The sequence below is a fragment of the Ranitomeya variabilis genome, chromosome 2 (assembly GCF_051348905.1).
Source record: "Ranitomeya variabilis isolate aRanVar5 chromosome 2, aRanVar5.hap1, whole genome shotgun sequence".
Lineage (NCBI taxonomy): Eukaryota > Metazoa > Chordata > Amphibia > Anura > Dendrobatidae > Ranitomeya > Ranitomeya variabilis.
Window position 1 is genome coordinate 528,256,536 of NC_135233.1, and position 21,271 is coordinate 528,277,806.

The 21,271-nt window shown below is 45.2% G+C and overlaps 1 protein-coding gene across 1 annotated transcript in view; it reads right to left on the bottom strand.

Annotated features, from left to right (window-relative positions):
- The window catches only part of LOC143803871 (uncharacterized), an 86,142-nt gene that overhangs the window by 21,921 nt on the left and 42,950 nt on the right, over positions 1-21,271 (bottom strand). The window contains exon 5 of the mRNA XM_077281633.1: positions 6,342-6,409. Coding sequence (XP_077137748.1) covers positions 6,342-6,409 — 68 coding nt within the window. The remainder of the gene's footprint in view (positions 1-6,341; positions 6,410-21,271) is intronic.

The window sequence follows — 21,271 nt, forward strand, 5'->3', positions numbered from 1 at the left end:
GGGAGAGCAAATGATGAATTGGGAGTGGGATGGTGGGAGGTCAAATGACTTTGGGATGGGGAGGGCAAATTATGAATTGGGAGTGGGGTATGGAGAGTGAAAATAATGAATTGAAAGTGGGTGTAGGGAGAGTAAATGATGATTTGGGAGTTGGGAGAGAGCAAATGACAAATTTGGGATTGAGGGGAAAGCAAATGATGAATTGGAATAGGGGGAGAAACAAATGAAGAATTGGGAGCGGGGTTGGGAGAGCAAATGATGACTTATGGGTGAAGGGGGAAAGCAAATGATGAATTGAGAGTGGGAGACAACAAATGATGAATTGGGGGAGGGGAAGAGTAAATGATGATTAGATGGTGGGTGTGGGAGAGAGAGAGGACATGACATAATGAATTAGTGCAGAGGGGTGCATATAAATATAATAAATCGGGAGAGCGAGAGGTGCAGAGTGTGGGGCATTCAGGATGACGAAGTGTGATTGGTAATGAATTGGGGGAAATAGTAAATTTGCTAATTAATTTATATATTTATTGGTTGGGGAAAGTGGCCATGTATAGATAGTGGGGGCACAGTGGTGGATTGCAATTTATATTTGTAATCGTGGGTTGTATAATAACTAATAATATATTAATGGTGTGTGCACGTCTGTATTCAGTTGCATAGTGTAGAAGTTGGGAAATGTGCTCTGGAAGCAATGCTCTAGATAACTGTGTTATTTAATGTAGAGACGAGTCCTGGCTGGAAGAAGTGATGGTGATCTGCGCAGGATGAAGGAGAAAAACGGAGATGAAGGACTTCAACTAGAGATGTCACTGGTACACTGACAGTATAAATAGAGCTCCTGTGTATAATTTAACCGGTGATCACTGTATTACCTGTACACTATATAAAGAGCCCCTGTTTATAATGTCACTGATGATCACTGCATTACCTGTATTATAACGTATGCTATGTACAGAGCTCCTGTGTATAATTGCACTTATGGTAATATTAGTATTGTGGGTTTTTTTATTGATCATGATTTTAGTATTTGGTCACTATGTTGTGGTAATATGTGGTCTGGTCACAGTGTGACGGTATTTGTCCCTTGTATGTGTTATTCGTTCACAATGTGGTGGTAGTATGTGATCTGATCATGGTGTGGCGGTATTTGTTCCTTGTATGTGGTATTATTCATTCACTATGTGGTGGTAATATGTGGTCTGGTCACAGTGTAGCAGTATTTGTTCCTTTTATGTGGTAGTATTCGATAACTGTAGTGGAAATATGTAGTCTGGTTATGGTGTGACGGTATTTGTCCCTTTTATGTTGGATTATTGTTCATTTAAAAGAAATTACTTTGACAGATTCCCTTATAGAAAAATAAAAATGTACTTAAAAAAAGAATTGGATATTTTAAGAAATGTTTAATAGGTTAGAGAAGAGTAGGGTCAGGCCTAAAGAGTCTACCTTGTCGTGGTTGTGGCTTAAAAAAATCTTTTGGCCAAAACTAAAGCTGATGGCTATGTATGTGATATAATGTTCAATTGGAACTGTTAATGTGTGATTGGTGAGGACATGGTGCAGAAGTGGAGTTTTTCCAAGAGAGGGCGGTGGAACTGTGGAAGGTTCGAGGAGTGGTGGTTGAGCCTGGGCGTAGTCTCAAGGGGGACTGGAAATTTTGCCAGTATGGGGCCCTGAAATTCCCAGTGGCAGCCCTGCTGGGGGGTATACATATATATATGTAAGATGATTTTAAAGGTATGCCTTTAACCCCTTCCCGACATCTGATGTAATAGTACGTCAGATGTCGGGTCCCCTGCTTTGATGTGCGCTCCGGCGGTGAGCGCACATCAAAGTCGCGACATGTCAGCTGTTTTTTACAGCTGACATGTGCGCGCAATAGCGGCGGGTGAAATCGCGATCACCCGCCACTATTAACTAGTTAAATGCCGCTGTCAAACGCAGACAGCGGCATTTAACTACCGCATCCGGCCGTGCGGCCGGATATGAGCGCATCGCCGACCCCCGTCACATGATCGGGGGTCGGCGATGCTTGTACATTGTAACCATAGAGGTCCTGGAGACCTCTATGGTTACTGATCGCCGGTGGCTGTGAGCGCCACCCTGTGGTCGGCGCTCACAGCACACCGGCATTTCTGCTGTGTAGCAGCGATCTTATGATCGCTGCTGCATAGCAGAGCCGATCGCGTTGTGCCTGCTTCTAGCCTCCCATGGAGGCTATAGAAGCATGGCAAAAGTAAAAAAAAAAAAAGTAAAAAAAAATGTGAAAAAAATAAAAAAAATATAAAAGTTTAAATCACCCCCCTTTCGCCCCAATCAAAATAAATCAATAAAAAAAACCCCCAACCTACACATATTTGGTATCGCCGCGTTCAGAATCGCCCGATCTATCAATAAAAAAAAGCATTAACCTGATCGCTAAACGGCGTAATGATAAAAAAAATCGAAACGCCAGATTTACGTTTTTTTGGTCGCCACGACATTGCATTAAAATGCAATAACGGGCGATCAAAAGAACGTATCTGCACCAAAATGCTATCATTAAAAATGCCAGCTCGGCACGCAAAAAATAAGCCCTCACCTGACCCCAGATCATGAAAAATGGAGACGCTACGAGTATCGAAAAATGGCGCAATTTTGTTTTGTTTTGTTTTTTGCAAAGTTTGGAATTTTTTTTCACCACTTAGGTGAAAAATAACCTAGTCATGTTAGGTGTCTATGAACTCGTACTGACCTGGAGAATCATAATGGCAGGTCAGTTTTAGCATTTAGTGAACCTAGCAAAATAGGCAAGCAAAAAACAAGTGTGGGATTGCACTTTTTTTGCAATTTCACTGCACTTGGAATTTTTTTCCCGTTTTCTAGTATACGACATGGTAAAACCAATGATGTCGTTCAAAAGTACAACTCGTCCCGCAAAAAATAAGCCCTCACATGGCCAAATTGACGGAAAAATAAAAAAGTTATGGCTCTGGGAAGGAGGGGAGCGAAAAACGAAAAACGGAAAAAGCTCCGGGGGTGAAGGGGTTAAAAATTATATAGTATGGCATCAGAGACAACCTTGAAAAATTAGTCATGACATTGTGGTATGGTGGTGGAGGAGGAGGAGGAAACTAAAAATTACAAAACAAGAAATGTATATCCTTGTTTGGGTGGAAATGCGTACATGGGAATACACCCTTTAAAAAATGAACATATTATTTGACTTTATGTTCCGTTGCCCTCATCCGGTGGTCTTGCAAAGTCTTGGCCAATCCAGGCCTTGTTCATTTTGATGAGAATCAGCCTGTCAGCATTTTTATTTGACAGGCGAATGCACCTAGTAGTTATTAGACCCCCGGACAGTTCATGCCACATGTCCAGGTTGGACATCCAATAGTTCTACTGCACAGAGAAATCACGGAGGACGCTGGTGCCATTGACTAGGTACTTCTTCACCATCTTCATTAAGTTTGTCTTGTCAGAGTACCTCACAAATCATGGACTGTTTGCTGGGAGGGTGTAATGAAACTGTCTCAGATCGTTAATAGTGTTCCCCTGCCTCTGTTGAATCTGTTGTGCGTCTCCCTCCTCTACTCCTTGGTTGTCCAAAGAACTCTGACCTCTGCAGCCAGTGTTGTCAGATGGGAATTTTTTAGCCAATTCTTCTACTAAGGCCTTCTGGTATTGCACCATTTTATTAGCCCTCTCTGTCACTGGAAGGAGAGGTGGAAAGTTCTCTTTGTAGTGGGCATCGAGAAGGTTAAACAACAGTAATAAGTGGTGCCAAAAATGCGTATATTTCAAGGGTCATGTGAAAGGCAGCGGAACATAAAATCTGCCATGTGTGTCAGACTCCCAACAGTCAAGAGTTGTAGTCAGGAGGACAACTCTGCATCTCCTCTTCCTCCTCTTCTTCAGGTCATCCATGCTGAACAGATGAGAAGCTGGTGTTGGTAGTAGCCTGTGTAGTGCAGGTAACCATCTCCTGTTCCTCCTTCTCCTCATTATCACCCAGTTTGTGTTGAGAAGGTGAGATGAGGCAAAGCTGGGTAGTATCACCTTGTCTACTTTCTTCCTCCATCGCCATCCCGTCTACATGCAAAACTTAATCTTTCAATGTGAGCAGCGAGCGTTTGAGAAGATACAGAAATGGGATAGTTACGCAGTAGTGGAATAGTCATGCCTCTCACCATCTTGGTTGATTTCTCAAAGTTTTGGAGTACTGCAAAGAAGTCAGACATCCCTTGCCACTTGTCAGTTATGTGCAGAGGTTGAGTTGGAATACTGACGGGCATATAGCTGGTATTCAACTACTGCCCTCTGCTGCTCACAAAGCCTTGCCAACATATGGAATGTTGAGTTCTAGTGTGTGAGCAGGTCGCAAATCAGTTGGTGAGGTGGCAGTTGCAAGCACTGCTGCAGCACTGCCAACCTGCCAGCAGCTGTAACTGACTTGGGGAAATGGGCATAGTTCAGGCAAATCAGGGTAGCTTTTTAGAAACTAAATTAAGCATGTGGGCCAGTCATGGTACATGTGTGAGGTTGCCAAGCTTCAGAGCCACCACCAGGTTACAGCCATTATTACACACGACTTTGCCTGGCTGTAGGTTTAAAATGCAGCTAACTTCAGTATTATAGAGTAGAATCTAATTGCATTAGCCCTAAAAAAGGCTGTTAGTTTAATATTGCATATATATCAATATATCAGGTAGATAAACGCTGTCCAACACACTGTCACTTCTCCTGCAGCTCTTCATAAGCTATTTCCACGTACAATGTGAGGAAAATCGCAGCACCGAGTCTTACATAGACCCAATGACATGCGGCTTGGCCAATCAGTAATGCCAGTAGCCAACATGGCTACCCTATTATTGTGATTGACAGGTAATCCCCGCATGTTTAGTGGCTGAAAATCAGGTTCCAAACGTGGGGATATCGAGCTCGATCGAGTCTTGAGCAGTGCCGAGCATACTCTCCAATCACTACTTTGGATTTGCTATATATAAAACCACAAGGTTGCAGGTGAGTTGCATGTCACATGTAGCTTATATTGAAGACAACGGTAAGTACGTCGCTTGCGACTAGCTACCAGTGACAGAAGGTTCAATACATTTGAAAACATTTGTAATTGTGTGCCAGTTGCAGCAGCGCACAACATGATGCCATAGGAAATGGTTACACTTAATGTTACAATGTGGCAAGTGACACAAGTTGACATGTAGCCCTAGCCTCCAAGAATAACCTCTTTGTTCTGGCAGTCCAGCATACCTTGATCAAGAGGGATTTTAGCTGTCTTTTTTCAGAGTATATTTCAGGGTAGAGGGGAAGATGTGGCTTATACTGTTAAGTTGAGAAAGAAGCAGATTTCTATTATATATTTCAAGATTTCTTATATTTGCTTGTATGGTATATTGATTTATGCAAAGTTTCTTGTCTGCACAGTTCCCATTTACATTTCTAATATTTGATGAGCAAAGTGTAAATTAATGTCCTGATTTCTCACGGTAGCAATTAACTACATCTAATGAACTTCACCAAGTGAACATACGTAATAGTTTCAAATGTAGAGAAAATAAATCTTTGTGAGCATAAAAGAGACTGAAAAGATTTTTTGTGCTGCTTTGAATTTCACCTATTGCTTTGCAACGGGTGAAATCTACTACAATGTGGCGAATAATGTGTCGTGCACATGTAATTGAGAAAAGAGTACAGACCCTGAATGGCAGCACACAGAGCCTATGGGATCTCGGTAAGTGCAATGTGCCACCATATAGTGCACCTATAAAGTAATACTTCTATGAGCGAGTGAAATAAAAAAAGTTTTTCAAGTTTACCAATGTGAACTGAGCACTCCGGTAGTGCAAGGATTCAGCTGTGTCGGCAGCTAGACAAAGCAATAGAGGTGTGAGTATCCAGCAACAGATCTAAGACAGTGTGGTTAAAAACAAAAATGTATTATAATTTCTTTAAAAGGCATGAAAAAATAGGGTCAGTGCCTAGGAACTGTGCCCTGTTAATTCAGTAGATCTGACGCTTTTCGAACTAGATAGATCTTATTCATAGTTCTAAGAAAAAATACCTAAGAAAACCAACCTCTGTATGACGTTGTACCTTTTTATTTGGGCATGTTTACTCCATCAATGAGTTATTACTACTGATATGATAACATTACTCACAGATATGTTTTAACATTATTTTTTACTTTTTCTACAAGTTAGCATGTAATATGTTGCCTTGGTGACTGTACTGTAAACTTATTGAATGTCTGATGCCCCCAGCTGACAGCTGACAAGTTCTTTATGGTTATAGGGTTAGATTACTGGATGGCCAGCAGTGAAGAGTTGTAATTGACTTACGTTTTCCAAAAAGGTAGCCCGAATGGGAAGAGAGGAATTGTAAATTGCCTGATCTGCATTCCTGGGAACTGGAAGGAGAGTGGAAGACAAAATGCCAAATAACTACTTAAGTATTAAGACTGATGAGTAATGATTTTAAAAAATATATTGCTAGATACATTCCAGAGTATATCAACTGCACCAGTAGACATTTTTTGTTTTATGAGGTATCAGATTATAGTACAGCCTCCATGTGCTGCTGTAAAGGCTCAGGAGGAGCACAGTGAATGGCACTATCCACACCTAGAAGTAATGCTAAGTGGCAGAGCTGTATCTAGGTTTTCCCACACACAGGGCAAGAATACAGTTTGGTGCCTACCGCACCCAAGCACATTTGAGAAGCAGAAAGAGAAGGTAGTTGTCACGTGACTGTAAGATTGAAAATCGCACTTGAGTAAAGTGGCTAGGTGATGACTGATGGAACCTGCAAGCAGAGCTGAATCCTGACTGAGTATATTATAATACACGCTGTTACAATTGGCATGCTACAAGGCTTCATTTTATAATTAAAGAGCTTCTCCAGGTTTGAGATAAAAGTCTGCAGTCACTTCTAGGTGACTGCGGGCTTCTAAATTCTCACAGTGCCTACACTGCACACTTTTATGATTCTCCATTGCTGGTGGCAAGAGTGGACGGTCATGTAAGCACAAGTATGAGATTTGTATACTTCTGGTCACATTCTGAGTAGACTTGTCCGGCCTCACTCAATTCATTTTCATTGAGTGAGGCTGTAAGGGGGTGACAGTCAGTCAGGTGTCTCCCCCTGTGGACACTGTGCACATGTATTCCATGTGGCACCATGTCGTTTTGCTAATGTTAATGTAATGTGCTGTCTTGTTTATGTAATGTACTGTGATGTATTTGATATACTTATAGAAGTAGGGATAGTATAATGGTTAGCATAGGAAAATAGTGGGGTTTGATTAGTTGGGCACATCAGAGATAGGGAATAGGAATATTAGCTTAGGTTTAGCTAGCATAAGGGTTTTCCAGTAGGGAGGGGCTATAGGGCAGTGCAGCATGAAACAGGGGAAAATAGGCAGGCACTTCCTGGTTAGGGCTTAATGCAGTCAGGATGCAGCTGTGAAGAAAGACAGTCTGCTAGCCATGGGGATAAGGCTGCTAAGGCAGGAAGAGGCCCCAGGCTTAGTGTCGTGCAGGCAGTCACCAGCTTGAATAGAAACCAACCCGAAGAGGATCTGGGGTCTATGACAGGGGCAGGTGAAGCTAAGACAGGGAGCCTGGCACCTTTTTCTTTTAAGCTGGACAAGGGAATGGTAGGAAGCTGGTGGGCCTAAAGGCACGGACAGGACAGAGATTGTCCAGAAATGAGGCAAGGATTGCCGGAAGCGAGGCAGGGACTGCCAGAAGGAATAGAGGTTGCTGGGAAGGCAGGGAAAGCATGAGAGATGCCACTCTGTGTACACTGTGCTGCATTTGTGATGGAAACCCTACTGCTAAGTAAAGTTGAACTGTTGAAAAAGGACATTGTCTCTGAGATGGTTTGTGGAATTCGTGGATATGTAGCCAGAGTGAAAGAAACCCAGGGGACTCGGACAGTGAATGTGAGTGTACTGCTGTGCACGCTGCAAATGCAGCAGAAGGGACATTGTATTTCATCTGTGGGGCACCAGGGTGTGGAAACACTACAGCCCGTTGCCACGACTACCACCCTAGCCGCCTTACAAGGCCACTCATGTCTAGTCAGCAAGTGACCGCATATATGCAAATCGATGGCATGAGAGAATTCTACCAGCATGCAGTGTGCACTGAGAATTCAGAAGTCTGAAGTCACATAGAATGACTGAAGACTCATCACAAACATGGACAACATCTTTAATGCTCCTAACATAAATATAAATATAATTAGTCAGTATCACAAAAAACATTTACATACAGGTATCTTATAGCTGATGTTGTCTCTGATTGGGGTCAGTCTATTCTTGTTCATCTTGTCCAGACACCATGATGACTTTTCACATCCACAGCTCATCTCTGCAGATGTCCTTCTGCGGTCTTGTATGGCACATCGCTACACGATACCCTTAAAGGGAATCTGTCACCCCAATTTTCACCTATAAGATATGGTCACCGCCATCAGGGGCTTATCTACAGCACTCTAATGCTGTAGATAAGCCCCCAGGGGCGGTCCTGGTTCGGTCTGGTCCGATGGGCATCGCGATCCGGGTCCAGCACCTCCCATCTTCTTTGCTTCCTGACGCTGCTCCTGCACAGGCGTACTTTATCTGCCCTGTTGAGGGCAGAGCAAAGTACTGCAGTGTGCAGGCGACTGGCCTCTCTGACCTTTCCCGGCTGCTGTGCACTGCAGTACTTTATGCTGCCCTCAACAGTGCAGATAAAGTATGCCTTTACAGGAGCCACGGCAGGAAGCAAAGAAGAGGACATCATCGTATGAAGATGGGAGGCACCGGACCCAGATCGCGATGCCCATCGGAAAACTTTGAAAGTGTCCCCAAGTGCAGTTGCAAAAACCATCAAGCGCTACAAAGAAACTGGCTCACATGAGGACCGTCCCAGAAAAGGAAGACCAAGAGTCACCTCTACTTCTGAGGATAAGTTTATCCGAGTCACCAGCCTCAGAAATTGCAGGTTAACAGCAGCTCAGATTAGAGACCAGGTCAATGCCACACAGAGTTCTAGCAGTAGACACATCTCTACAACAACTGTTAAGAGGAGACTTTATGCAGCAGGCCTTCATGGTAAAATAGCTGCTAGGAAACCACTGATAAGGACAGGCAACAAGTAGAAGAGACTTGTTTGGGCTAAAGAACACAATGAATGGACATTAGACCAGTGGAAATCTGTGCTTTGGTCTGATGAGTCCAAATTTGAGATATTTGGTTCCAACCACCGTCTCTTTGTGCGACGCAGAAAAGGTGAACGGATGGACTCTACATGCCTGGTTCCCACCGTGAAGCATGGAGGAGGTGTGATGGTGTGGGGTGCTTTGCTGGTGACACTGTTGGGGATTTATTCAAAATTGAAGGCATACTGAACCAGCATGGCTATCACAGCATCTTGCAGCGGCATGCTATTCCATCCAGTTTGCCTTTAGTTGGATCATCATTTATTTTTCAACAGGACAATGACCCCAAACACACCTCCAGGCTGTGTAAGGGCTATTTGACCAAGAAGGAGAGCGATGGGGTGCTACGCCAGATGACCTGGCCTCCACAGTCACCAGACCTAAACCCAATCGAGATGGTTTGGGGTGAGCTGGTGTCACGGGGAGACTAGGTGAGCGAGAGCTAATAACCCGGGCCCCTGCAATTTCCCTCAGACTAGGGAAATCCTGACTGACCCTCTACCTGGAGTTTACACTGATGGTGTGGATGTCCAGGCCTCGAACCTCACCCTGTCTCCTGTTTCAACCCTAGGCTGAAACCTCCGCCCACCACCCAGTGAAGAGGTAATACACCAATACCCACAGTTAGCACAGACAAGGATAAAGGAAAATATACACCAGCGCCGCAGTCACTCAGGAATACACTATAAATGTGCAGGGCAAAATAAATACAAATATAGGAAGGAGTAAATAAGACAAAGGAAAATACACCACCAGCAACGAATCTCCAACAACCAGCTCTCCACTCCAGACCGAGATAACAACGCAGAAGACAGAAGCTATAATCGGCGATGCCCAATGATCAGGAGAACTATTTAAAGGCAATGGGCATGGCCCAGCTTCCAATCCGAGGATCAGGTAAATTAACCCCGAAACAGCTAGATAAAATCTAGCCAACGCCAATGAGAAAATAGTGGTCAAAAGCGGAATTACCGCTGTCTGTCGAACGACCTGGTCTGAACAGCGTCCGACATGACAGTACCCCACCTTCTACGAGGGACCCCAGGGCCCTCACGGCTTATAGGACCCGGCTTGTCTGGATGGCGACAATGAAAAAACCTGACCAGCCGATCTGCATCAATATCCGAGGCTGGTACCCAGGACCTCTCCTCAGGCCCATAACCATGCCAGTGTACCAAGTACTGTAAAGTGCGATGCACTATACGAGAGTCAACCACCTTGGAGACTTCAAACTCCAAATTACCATCCACCAAGACTGGAGGTGGCATAGGCGCCACGTCCACAGAACCCACCACCTTCTTTAGAAGAGACCTGTGGAACACGTTGTGTATCTTATACACCGTAGGGAGCTCCAATCGGTACGCTACTGGGATAATGACGGCGGTGACCCTAAATGGACCAATAAACCGTGGACCCAATTTAAGGGACAGTATTTTGAGTCTTATGTTTTTTGTGGATAACCACACCCAGTCATCCACACTTAGGTCCGGACCTGGCACACGCCTACTGTCAGCCACACGTTTGTACCTAGCACCCACACTCAACAGGCGCTGTTTAACTCTCCTCCAGACTGATGACAATCGTGCTCCTAACTGATCCTCCTCCAGAACGCCGGAAGAGCCCCTCTGACTCAAGGTACAAAATTGAGGATGTAGCCCGTAAACACAAAAAAACGGAGACTCTCCAGACGACTCCTGGCAGTGATTATTGATGGCAAACTCAGACAAAGGAAGAAAGGTAGACCACTCCTCCTGGTTATCAGAGACAAAGCAGCGTAGGTACTGTTCCAAATTTTGGTTCATACATTCAGTCTGACCATTTGACTGAGGATGGAACGCCGAAGAATGAGACAACGTGATCCCCAGCCGTGAGCAAAATGCTTTCCAAAATTTTGCCACAAACTGAGACCCCCTATCAGACACGATGTCAGGCGGAACCCCATGAAGTCTGACCACCTCCTGCACAAATACCTGAGCCAGAGTCTTAGCGTTAGGCAACGAAGGCAAAGACACAAAGTGCGACATTTTAGAAAACCGATCAACAATCACCAAGATGACCGTGTTCCCAGCTGATGAGGGCAAATCAGTGATGAAATCCATGGAGATTTCCGTCCATGGCTTACTAGGTACCTCAAGAGGAAGTAGTGTGCCAACAGGACGGGAGCGGGGCGTCTTAGCCCTAGCGCACATGGTACAAGCTGACACGTATGAGACCACATCCTGTCGGATCTTGGGCCACCAAAACCGACGTGACACCAACTCCAAGGTACCTCTAACCCCTGGGTGGCCAGCCAGAACAGCATCATGATGCTCCGCCAAAACCTTTAAGCGGAGATGAAGCGGTACAAAAGATTTGTTGATGGGAAGCTCAGATGGTACCTCCTCCTGACCCTCGGCAATCTCAGCCTCAACCTCGGTAGTGAGAGCCGAAACCACAACACCCTTTTGGAGGATGGGTACTGGATCTTCCCGAGGTTCACCCCCCGGAAAACACCTGGACAGAGCATGCGCCTTAGTGTTTTTAGACCCCGGTCTGTAAGTGACAACAAAATTGAACCGTGTGAAAAACAATGCCCAGCGAGCCTGCCTGGGGGACAGACGCTTGGCTGACTCCAAATACAGCAGATTCTTATGATCAGTAATAACAGTAACCTGATGTACCGACCCCTCCAAGAAGTGTCGCCATTCCTCAAAGGCCAACTTGATTGCCAACAACTCCCTGTTGCCGATATCGTAGATACGTTCGGCGGACGACAGTTTCTTGGAGAAATAGGCGCACGGACGCAAACCACTCAAAGATGAGCCTTGAGATAGTACCGCCCCCACACCAACCTCAGACGCATCGACTTCCACAACAAAGGGTTTTGATACGTCTGGCTGCACAAGAATGGGGGCTGAAACAAAACTGTTATTAAAAAATTCAAATGCGCGCACAGCAGCCTCAGGCCAAACGGAGAAATTGGTACCCTTTTTAGTCATGTCAGTTAGCGGTTTAGCAATGATGGAAAAATCCTTGATAAATTTCCTATAGTAGTTAGAAAACCCAAGGAACCACTGAAGTACTTTCAGGTTATCAGGACGTTCCCAATGCAGCACCGCTTGCACCTTAGCGGCGTCCATTTTAAAACCAGAAGCAGACACAATATAACCCAAGAAAGGCAACTCTTGAACAGAAAATACACATTTCTCAAGTTTAGCATACAGCTTATTCTCTCTGAGAAGCTGTAACACCTGCCTGACATGATTTAAATGAGCATCACGGTCGCAAGAATATATGAGGATGTCATCTAGGTACACAATAACGAATTTCCACAAAACATGCGAGAACCCATCGTTGATGAAATGTTGGAACACTGCAGGTGCATTAGTCAACCCAAAAGGCATCACCAAATTTTCAAAATGACCCTCAGGGGTATTAAAAGCCGTCTTCCACTCATCACCTTGACGGACTCTTATGAGGTCAAGCTTGGTAAACCACTTAGCACCTGCCACCTGGTTGAACACATCTGGTATCAGTGGCATAGGGTATGGATCACGAACCGTAATCTGGTTCAACTCCCTGAAATCCAAACACGGGCGTAATCCGCCATCTTTCTTCTTCACGAAGAAGAACCCTGCTGCCACCGGCGAGGATGACGGCCTGATGTGCCCTTTGCTCAAGCTTTCAGCAATATAATCTTTTAACGCTTGTCTCTCCGGACCGGAGATGTTAAACATCCTTGCTTTAGGCAACTTGGCCCCTGGTTTAAACCTGATAGAACAGTCATAGGGACGATGTGGCGGCAACTCTGAACAACCCTTCTCAGAGAACAGATCCACAAAATCCAGAAGTGACTCCGGAATGCTTGAAGTCACCGCAGCCACACATGTGGCCAGGCAATTCTCCTGGCAGAACTCGCTCCACTGAATTATGTCCTGAGTTTTCCAGTCAATTACCGGGTTGTGCATAGACAACTAAGGAAAACCCAAAACCACCTGAGCAGGAAGATTCCTGAGCACCTTACATGTAACCCGCTCGGAATGTAGAACCCCAATGTGGAGTTTCACCTCAGCCACAAATTCAGTAATCTCCCCCTGAGAGAGATGAGCAGCATTGATGGTGACCACGCGGATAGGATGAGACAGTTTTTCAATCCTAAAACCTGCTGAGCGCGCAAACTCCTCATCAATGAGATTTGTGGCTGAACCACTATCCACAAAAACAGTAATTGGCAGCTCACTGCCAGCGATAAAAACCTTAGCAGGGAGCATGCATTGCGAAACCACCATGGAGGATATACATAAGCTCAGATTGGTCTCCTCCACACCCTCTGAGCTTAGAAGTTTTCCGCCGTTGCGTTTTTCTTAGACAGCAGAGGACAGATGTTAATAAAATGACCAGTTTTACCACAGTAAAAGCAGGCTCCCTGCTTCCTGAGCTCAGGGGCTCGACGCTTCACATGTGACACCCCTGCGATTTGCATAGGCTCCGTGGGCTCACCTGCAGCAACCTCACGTGAACCTAAACCCTCTCCCATAGGCGGTGTCTCATGCTCCCCCTGATGCAAACGGCGATCAATGCGGACAACCAGACTCATAGCGGAATCTAGAGAAGCAGGAGTCTCGTACATCAGAAGGGCTTTTTTAACCCTTCCAGAAACCCCATGAATAAACTGACTCCGCAATGCTGGATCATTTTATTGTGTATTGATCGCCCAGCGACGAAATTCAGAACAGTAATTGTTGTGAATTAGACTTTTTTGGCTCCCTCTTGTGGTCACTAGTGATATGACTCTGGGATTGTCTTTCTTCAGTTTTGGCACCCACCTGGGTCGTTAGTCCAGGGGTGTTGCTATATAAACTTCTTGAATCCTCAGTCTGGTGCCTGGCATCGTTGTAATCAGTTCCTTTCTGTTTGCTCCTGTCTGCTGGTCCTGGATCTTGCAAAATTAAGCTAAGTCTTGCTTCCTTGTTTTTTGGTTATTTGCATTGCTATTATTTTTTGTCCAGCTTGTACTAAATGTATTCCTGATTCTGCTGGAAGCTCTAGGGGGCTGGTGTTCTCCCCCCGGGCCGTTAGACGGTTCGGGGGTTCTTGAATATCCAGCGTGGAAATTTTGATAGGGTTTTTGCTGACCGTATAAGTCATCTTACTATATTCTGCTATTAGTCAGTGGGCCTCTCTTTGCTAAATATCTAGTTCATTCTTACGTTTGTCTTTTCTCCTTACCTCACCGTTATTATTTGTTGGGGGCTTGTATCCAACTTTTGGGGTCTTTTCTCTGGAGGCAAGAAAGGTCTATCTTTTCCCTTCTAGGGTTAGTTAGTTCTCCGGCTGGCGCGAGACGTCTAGAACCAACGTAGGCACGTTCCCCGGCTGCTGCTATTTGTGGTGCTAGGATTAGATATATGGTCAGCCCAGTTACCACTGCCCTATGAGCTTTTTTTTGTGTTTGCAGACTTGGTATGTATTTTTGAGACCCTCTGCCATTGGGGTCATAACAGTATGCCAAGCCAAGGTTGAATGTTTAATGCATTGCAGAAGTGGGATTACAAGAAAGGAAAGTCTGAGTTTTTTTTTTTTTTCTTCTTTCCTCTCTTTTTTCCTCCCCTTTACCTCTGAGTGGCTTGTGCTTGTCCAGACTTTGATTACAAGTGTGGATCAGCTTGCTGCTCGTGTGCAGGGTATACAAGATTTTGTTACCAGTAGTCCAATGTCTGAACCTAAAATACCTATTCCTGAGCTGTTCTCTGGAGACCGATTTAAGTTTAGGAATTTCAGGAATAATTGTAAATTGTTTCTATCTCTGAGACCCCGTTCATCTGGAGATTCAGCTCAGCAAGTAAAAATTGTTATCTCTTTCTTACGGGGCGACCCTCAGGATTGGGCCTTCTCGCTAGCGCCAGGAGATCCGGCATTGGCAAATGTTGATGCGTTTTTTCTGGCGCTCGGATTGCTTTACGAGGAACCCAATCTTGAAATTCAGGCAGAAAAAGCCTTGTTGGCTATTTCTCAGGGGCAGGATGAAGCTGAAGTGTATTGCCAAAAATTTTGGAAATGGTCCATGCTTACTCAGTGGAATGAGTGTGCTCTGGCCGCAAATTTCAGAAATGGCCTTTCTGAAGCCATTAAGAATGTGATGGTGGGTTTCTCCATTCCTACAGGTCTGAATGATTCCATGGCGCTGGCTATTCAAATTGACCGGCGTTTGCGGGAGCGCAAAGCCGCGAATCCTCTGGTGGTGTTGTCTGAACAAACACCTGATTTAATGCAATGTGGTAGAATCCAGACTAGAAATGAACGGAAAAATCATAGACGTCAGAATGGGTTGTGTTTTTACTGTGGTGATTCTACACATGTTATATCAGCATGCTCTAAACGCCTAACTAGGGTTGTTAGTCCTGTCACCATTGGTAATTTGCAACCTAAATTTATTTTGTCTGTGACTTTAATTTGCTCATTGTCCTCCTACCCTGTTATGGCGTTTGTGGATTCAGGTGCTGCCCTGAGTCTTATGGATCTGTCGTTTGCCAAGCGTTGTGGTTTTGTTCTTGAGCCATTGGTAAATCCTATCCCTCTTAGAGGTATTGATGCTACGCCATTGGCGGAAAATAAACCGCAGTTTTGGACACAGGTAACCATGTGCATGACTCCTGAACATCGGGAAGTGATTCGTTTTCTTGTTCTGCATAAAATGCATGATTTGGTCGTTTTGGGTCTGCCATGGTTACAGACCCATAATCCAGTCTTGGATTGGAAGGCAATGTCTGTGTCAAGTTGGGGCTGTCAGGGAATTCATGATGACTCCCCGCCGGTGTCTATTGCTTCCTCTACTCCTTCGGAAGTTCCTGAGTATTTGTCTGATTGCCAGGATGTATTCAGCGAGTCCAGCTCCAGTGCTCTTCCTCCTCATAGGGACTGTGACTGCGCTATAGATTTGATTCCAGGTAGTAAATTTCCTAAGGGAAGATTATTTAATCTGTCTGTACCTGAGCATACCGCAATGCGTTCGTATATCAAGGAATCTCTGGAGAAGGGGCATATCCGTCCATCCTCTTCCCCTCTTGGTGCGGGATTCTTTTTTGTGGCCAAGAAGGACGGCTCTTTGAGACCTTGTATTGACTATCGGCTTCTGAATAAAATCACTGTTAAATTTCAGTATCCTTTGCCTCTGTTGTCGGACTTGTTTGCCCGGATTAAAGGTGCCAAGTGGTTCACCAAGATAGATCTTCGTGGTGCGTACAACCTTGTGCGCATTAAGCAAGGAGATGAATGGAAAACTGCATTTAATACGCCCGAAGGTCATTTTGAGTACTTGGTGATGCCTTTCGGGCTCTCTAATGCTCCTTCAGTGTTTCAGTCCTTTATGCATGATATTTTCCGGAAGTATCTGGATAAATTTATGATTGTTTATCTGGATGATATTCTGTTTTTTTCTGATGATTGGGACTCGCATGTAGAGCAGGTCAGGATGGTGTTTCAGGTTTTGCGTGAGAATGCTTTGTTTGTTAAGGGCTCAAAGTGTCTCTTTGGAGTACAGAAGGTTCCCTTTTTGGGTTTTATTTTTTCCCCTTCTGCGGTGGAGATGGACCCAGTCAAGGTCCGAGCTATTCATGATTGGACTCAACCCACGTCAGTTAAGAGTCTTCAGAAGTTCTTGGGTTTTGCTATCTTCTACCGTCGTTTTATCGCTAATTTTTCTAGCGTTGTTAAACCTTTGATGGATATGACCAAGAAAGGTTCTGATGTTGCTAACTGGGCTCCTGCAGCCGTGGAAGCTTTTCAAGAGTTGAAGCGCCGGTTTACTTCAGCGCCTGTTTTGTGCCAGCCTGATGTCTCACTTCCCTTTCAGGTTGAAGTGGATGCTTCTGAGATTGGGGCAGGGGCCGTTTTGTCGCAGAGAGGCCCTGGTTGCTCTGTAATGAGACCATGTGCTTTCTTCTCTAGGAAGTTTTCGCCTGCTGAGCGGAATTATGATGTTGGCAATCGGGAGTTGCTGGCCATGAAGTGGGCATTTGAGGAGTGGCGTCATTGGCTCGAGGGTGCTAAGCATCGTGTGGTGGTCTTGACTGATCACAAGAATCTGATGTATCTCGAGTCTGCTAAACGCCTGAATCCTAGACAGGCCCGTTGGTCATTGTTTTTCTCCCGTTTTGACTTTGTGGTCTCGTATTTACCAGGTTCAAAGAATGTGAAGGCTGATGCTCTTTCAAGGAGCTTTGTGCCTGACTCTCCTGGAGTCGCAGAACCAGTTGGTATTCTTAAAGAGGGAGTAATCTTGTCAGCCATTTCTCCTGATTTGCGACGTGTGTTGCAGAGATTTCAGGCTGGTAGACCTGACTCTTGTCCACCTGACAGACTGTTTGTTCCTGATAAGTGGACCAGCAGAGTCATTTCCGAGGTTCATTCCTCGGTGTTGGCAGGGCATCCGGGAATTTTTGGCACCAGAGATCTGGTGGCTAGGTCCTTTTGGTGGCCTTCCTTGTCACGGGATGTGCGGTCATTTGTGCAGTCCTGTGGGACTTGTGCTCGGGCTAAGCCTTGCTGTTCTCGTGCCAGCGGCTTGCTCTTGCCCTTGCCTGTCCCGGAGAGGCCTTGGACACACATTTCCATGGATTTCATTTCAGATCTTCCGGTGTCTCAAGGTATGTCTGTCATCTGGGTGGTATGTGATCGCTTTTCCAAGATGGTCCATTTGGTATCTTTGCCTAAACTGCCTTCCTCTTCCGATCTGGTTCCCTAGTTCTTTCAGAATGTGGTTCGTTTACACGGCATTCCTGAGAATATCGTGTCTGACAGAGGATCCCAGTTTGTTTCCAGGTTCTGGCGATCCTTTTGTGCTAAGATGGGCATTGATTTGTCGTTTTCGTCTGCCTTTCATCCTCAAACTAATGGACAAACGGAGCGAACTAATCAGACTCTGGAGGCTTATTTGAGGTGTTTTGTTTCTGCAGATCAGGATGATTGGGTGACCTTCTTGCCGTTGGCTGAGTTTGCCCTTAATAATCGGGCTAGTTCCGCTACCTTGGTTTCGCCATTTTTTTGCAACTCTGGTTTCCATCCTCGTTTTTCCTCGGGACATGTGGAGCCTTCTGACTGTCCTGGGGTAGATTCCGTGGTGGATAGGTTGCAGCAGATCTGGAATCATGTGGTGGACAACTTGAAGTTGTCACATGAGAAGGCTCAGCGTTTTGCCAACCGCCGCCGCGGTGTGGGTCCCCGACTTCGTGTTGGGGATTTGGTATGGCTGTCTTCTCGATTTGTTCCTATGAAGGTCTCCTCTCCTAAATTTAAGCCTCGCTTCATCGGTCCTTACAAGATATTGGAAATCCTTAATCCTGTGTCCTTTCGCTTGGATCTTCCGGTGTCGTTTGCCATTCACAACGTGTTCCATAGGTCTTTGTTGCGGCGGTACGTTGTACCTGTGGTTCCTTCTGTTGAGCCTCCTGCTCCGGTGTTGGTTGAGGGCGAGTTGGAGTACGTGGTGGAGAAGATCTTGGATTCTCGTCTCTCCAGGCGGAGGCTTCAGTATCTGGTCAAGTGGAAGGGCTATGGTCAGGAGGATAATTCCTGGGTGGTTGCCTCTGATGTGCATGCGGCCGATTTAGTTCGTGCCTTTCACGCTGCTCATCCTGATCGCCCTGGTGGTCTTGGTGAGGGTTCGGTGACCCCTCCTTAAAGGGTGGGTACTGTTGTGAATTAGACTTTTTTGGCTCCCTCTTGTGGTCACTAGTGATATGACTCTGGGATTGTCTTTCTTCAGTTTTGGCACCCACCTGGGTCGTTAGTCCAGGGGTGTTGCTATATAAACTTCTTGAATCCTCAGTCTGGTGCCTGGCATCGTTGTAATCAGTTCCTTTCTGTTTGCTCCTGTCTGCTGGTCCTGGATCTTGCAAAATTAAGCTAAGTCTTGCTTCCTTGTTTTTTGGTTATTTGCATTGCTATTATTTTTTGTCCAGCTTGTACTAAATGTATTCCTGATTCTGCTGGAAGCTCTAGGGGGCTGGTGTTCTCCCCCCGGGCCGTTAGACGGTTCGGGGGTTCTTGAATATCCAGCGTGGAAATTTTGATAGGGTTTTTGCTGACCGTATAAGTCATCTTACTATATTCTGCTATTAGTCAGTGGGCCTCTCTTTGCTAAATATCTAGTTCATTCTTACGTTTGTCTTTTCTCCTTACCTCACCGTTATTATTTGTTGGGGGCTTGTATCCAACTTTTGGGGTCTTTTCTCTGGAGGCAAGAAAGGTCTATCTTTTCCCTTCTAGGGTAAGTTAGTTCTCCGGCTGGCGCGAGACGTCTAGAACCAACGTAGGCACGTTCCCCGGCTGCTGCTATTTGTGGTGCTAGGATTAGATATATGGTCAGCCCAGTTACCACTGCCCTATGAGCTGGTTTTTTGTGTTTGCAGACTTGGTATGTATTTTTGAGACCCTCTGCCATTGGGGTCATAACAAGTAATCCTCTGCAACTCGCTCCCCCTGGCGAATAGTGCGTATCTTAGATTCTGCTAGAGCCATTCTGTCAGGTTCATCGTAGATTTTTCCAAGAGAGGAAAAAAAACTCTCCACAGAGTCAAATGCAGCAGAATCAGATGGCAAAGAAAACGCCCATGCTTGGGGATCCCCGCTTAACAATGACAACACCAGGCCCACACGCTGAGCCTCATTACCCGAGGAGATCGGGCGCATACGGAAATATAGTTTGCAAGCTTCACGAAAAGAAACAAATTTACTGCGTTCCCCAGCAAATTTTTCAGGCAAAGGGAATTTAGTCTCAGCAACTCTTCCTGTCGCTCCAGCTTTCACATTAGATACTGCTAGTCCCTGTTGCTGTACTGCCCCCTCAACTTAGTGACCTGTAGGGACAGCGCCTCCAACTGGCGGGTTATGGAAGTCATGGGATCCATGACAAAACACACAAAAAAAACCCTTTTTTTTTTCTTTTTTGTTTTTGGGCCGATTATAATGTCATGGGGAGACTAGGTGAGCGAGAGCTAATAACCCGGGCCCCTGCAATTTCCCTCAGACTAGGGAAATCCTGACTGACCCTCTACCTGGAGTTTACACTGATGGTGTGCATGTCCAGGCCTCGAACCTCACCCTGTCTCATGTTTCAACCCTAGGCTGAAACTTCCACCCACCACCCAGTGAAGAGGTAATACACCAATACCCACAGTTAGCACAGACAAGGATAAAGGAAAATATACACCACGCCGCAGTCACTCAGGAATACACTATAAAGGTGCAGGGCAAAATAAATACAAATATAGGAAGGAGTAAATAAGACAAAGGAAAATACACCACCAGCAACGAATCTCCAACAACCAGCTCTCCACTCCAGACCGAGATAACAACCACAAGACAGAAGCTATAATCGGCGACGCCCAATGATCAGGAGAACTATTTAAAGGCAATGGGCATGGCCCAGCTTCCAATCCGAGGATCAGATAAATTAACCCCGGAACAGCTAGATAAAATCTAGCCGACGCCAATGAGCAAATAGTGGTCAAAAGCGGAATTACCGCTGTCTGTCGAACGACCTGGTCTGAACAGCGTCCGACATGACAGCTGGACCGCAGAGTGAACGCAAAAGGGCCAACAAGTGCTAAGCATCTCTGGGAACTCCTTCAAGATTGTTGGAAGACCCTTTCCGGTGACTATCTCTTGAAGCTCATCAAGAGAATGCAAAGCAGTCATCAAATCAAAAGGTGGCTTTGAATATAAGACATATTTTCAGTTGTTTAACACTTTTTTGTTAATTATATAATTCCACATGTGTTAATTCAGAGTTTTGATGCTTTCAGCGTGAATTTACAATTTTCATAGTCATGAAAATACAGAAACATCTTTGAATGAGAAGGTGTGTCCAAACTTTTGGCCTGTACTGTATAAATATATACAGTGGGGCAAAAAAGTATTTAGTCAGTCAGCAATAGTGCAAGTTCCACCACTTAAAAAGATGAGAGGTGTCTGTAATTTACATCATAGGTAGACCTCAACTATGGGAGACAAACTGAGAAAAAAAAATCCAGAAAATCACATTGTCTGTTTTTTTATCATTTTATTTGCATATTATGGTGGAAAA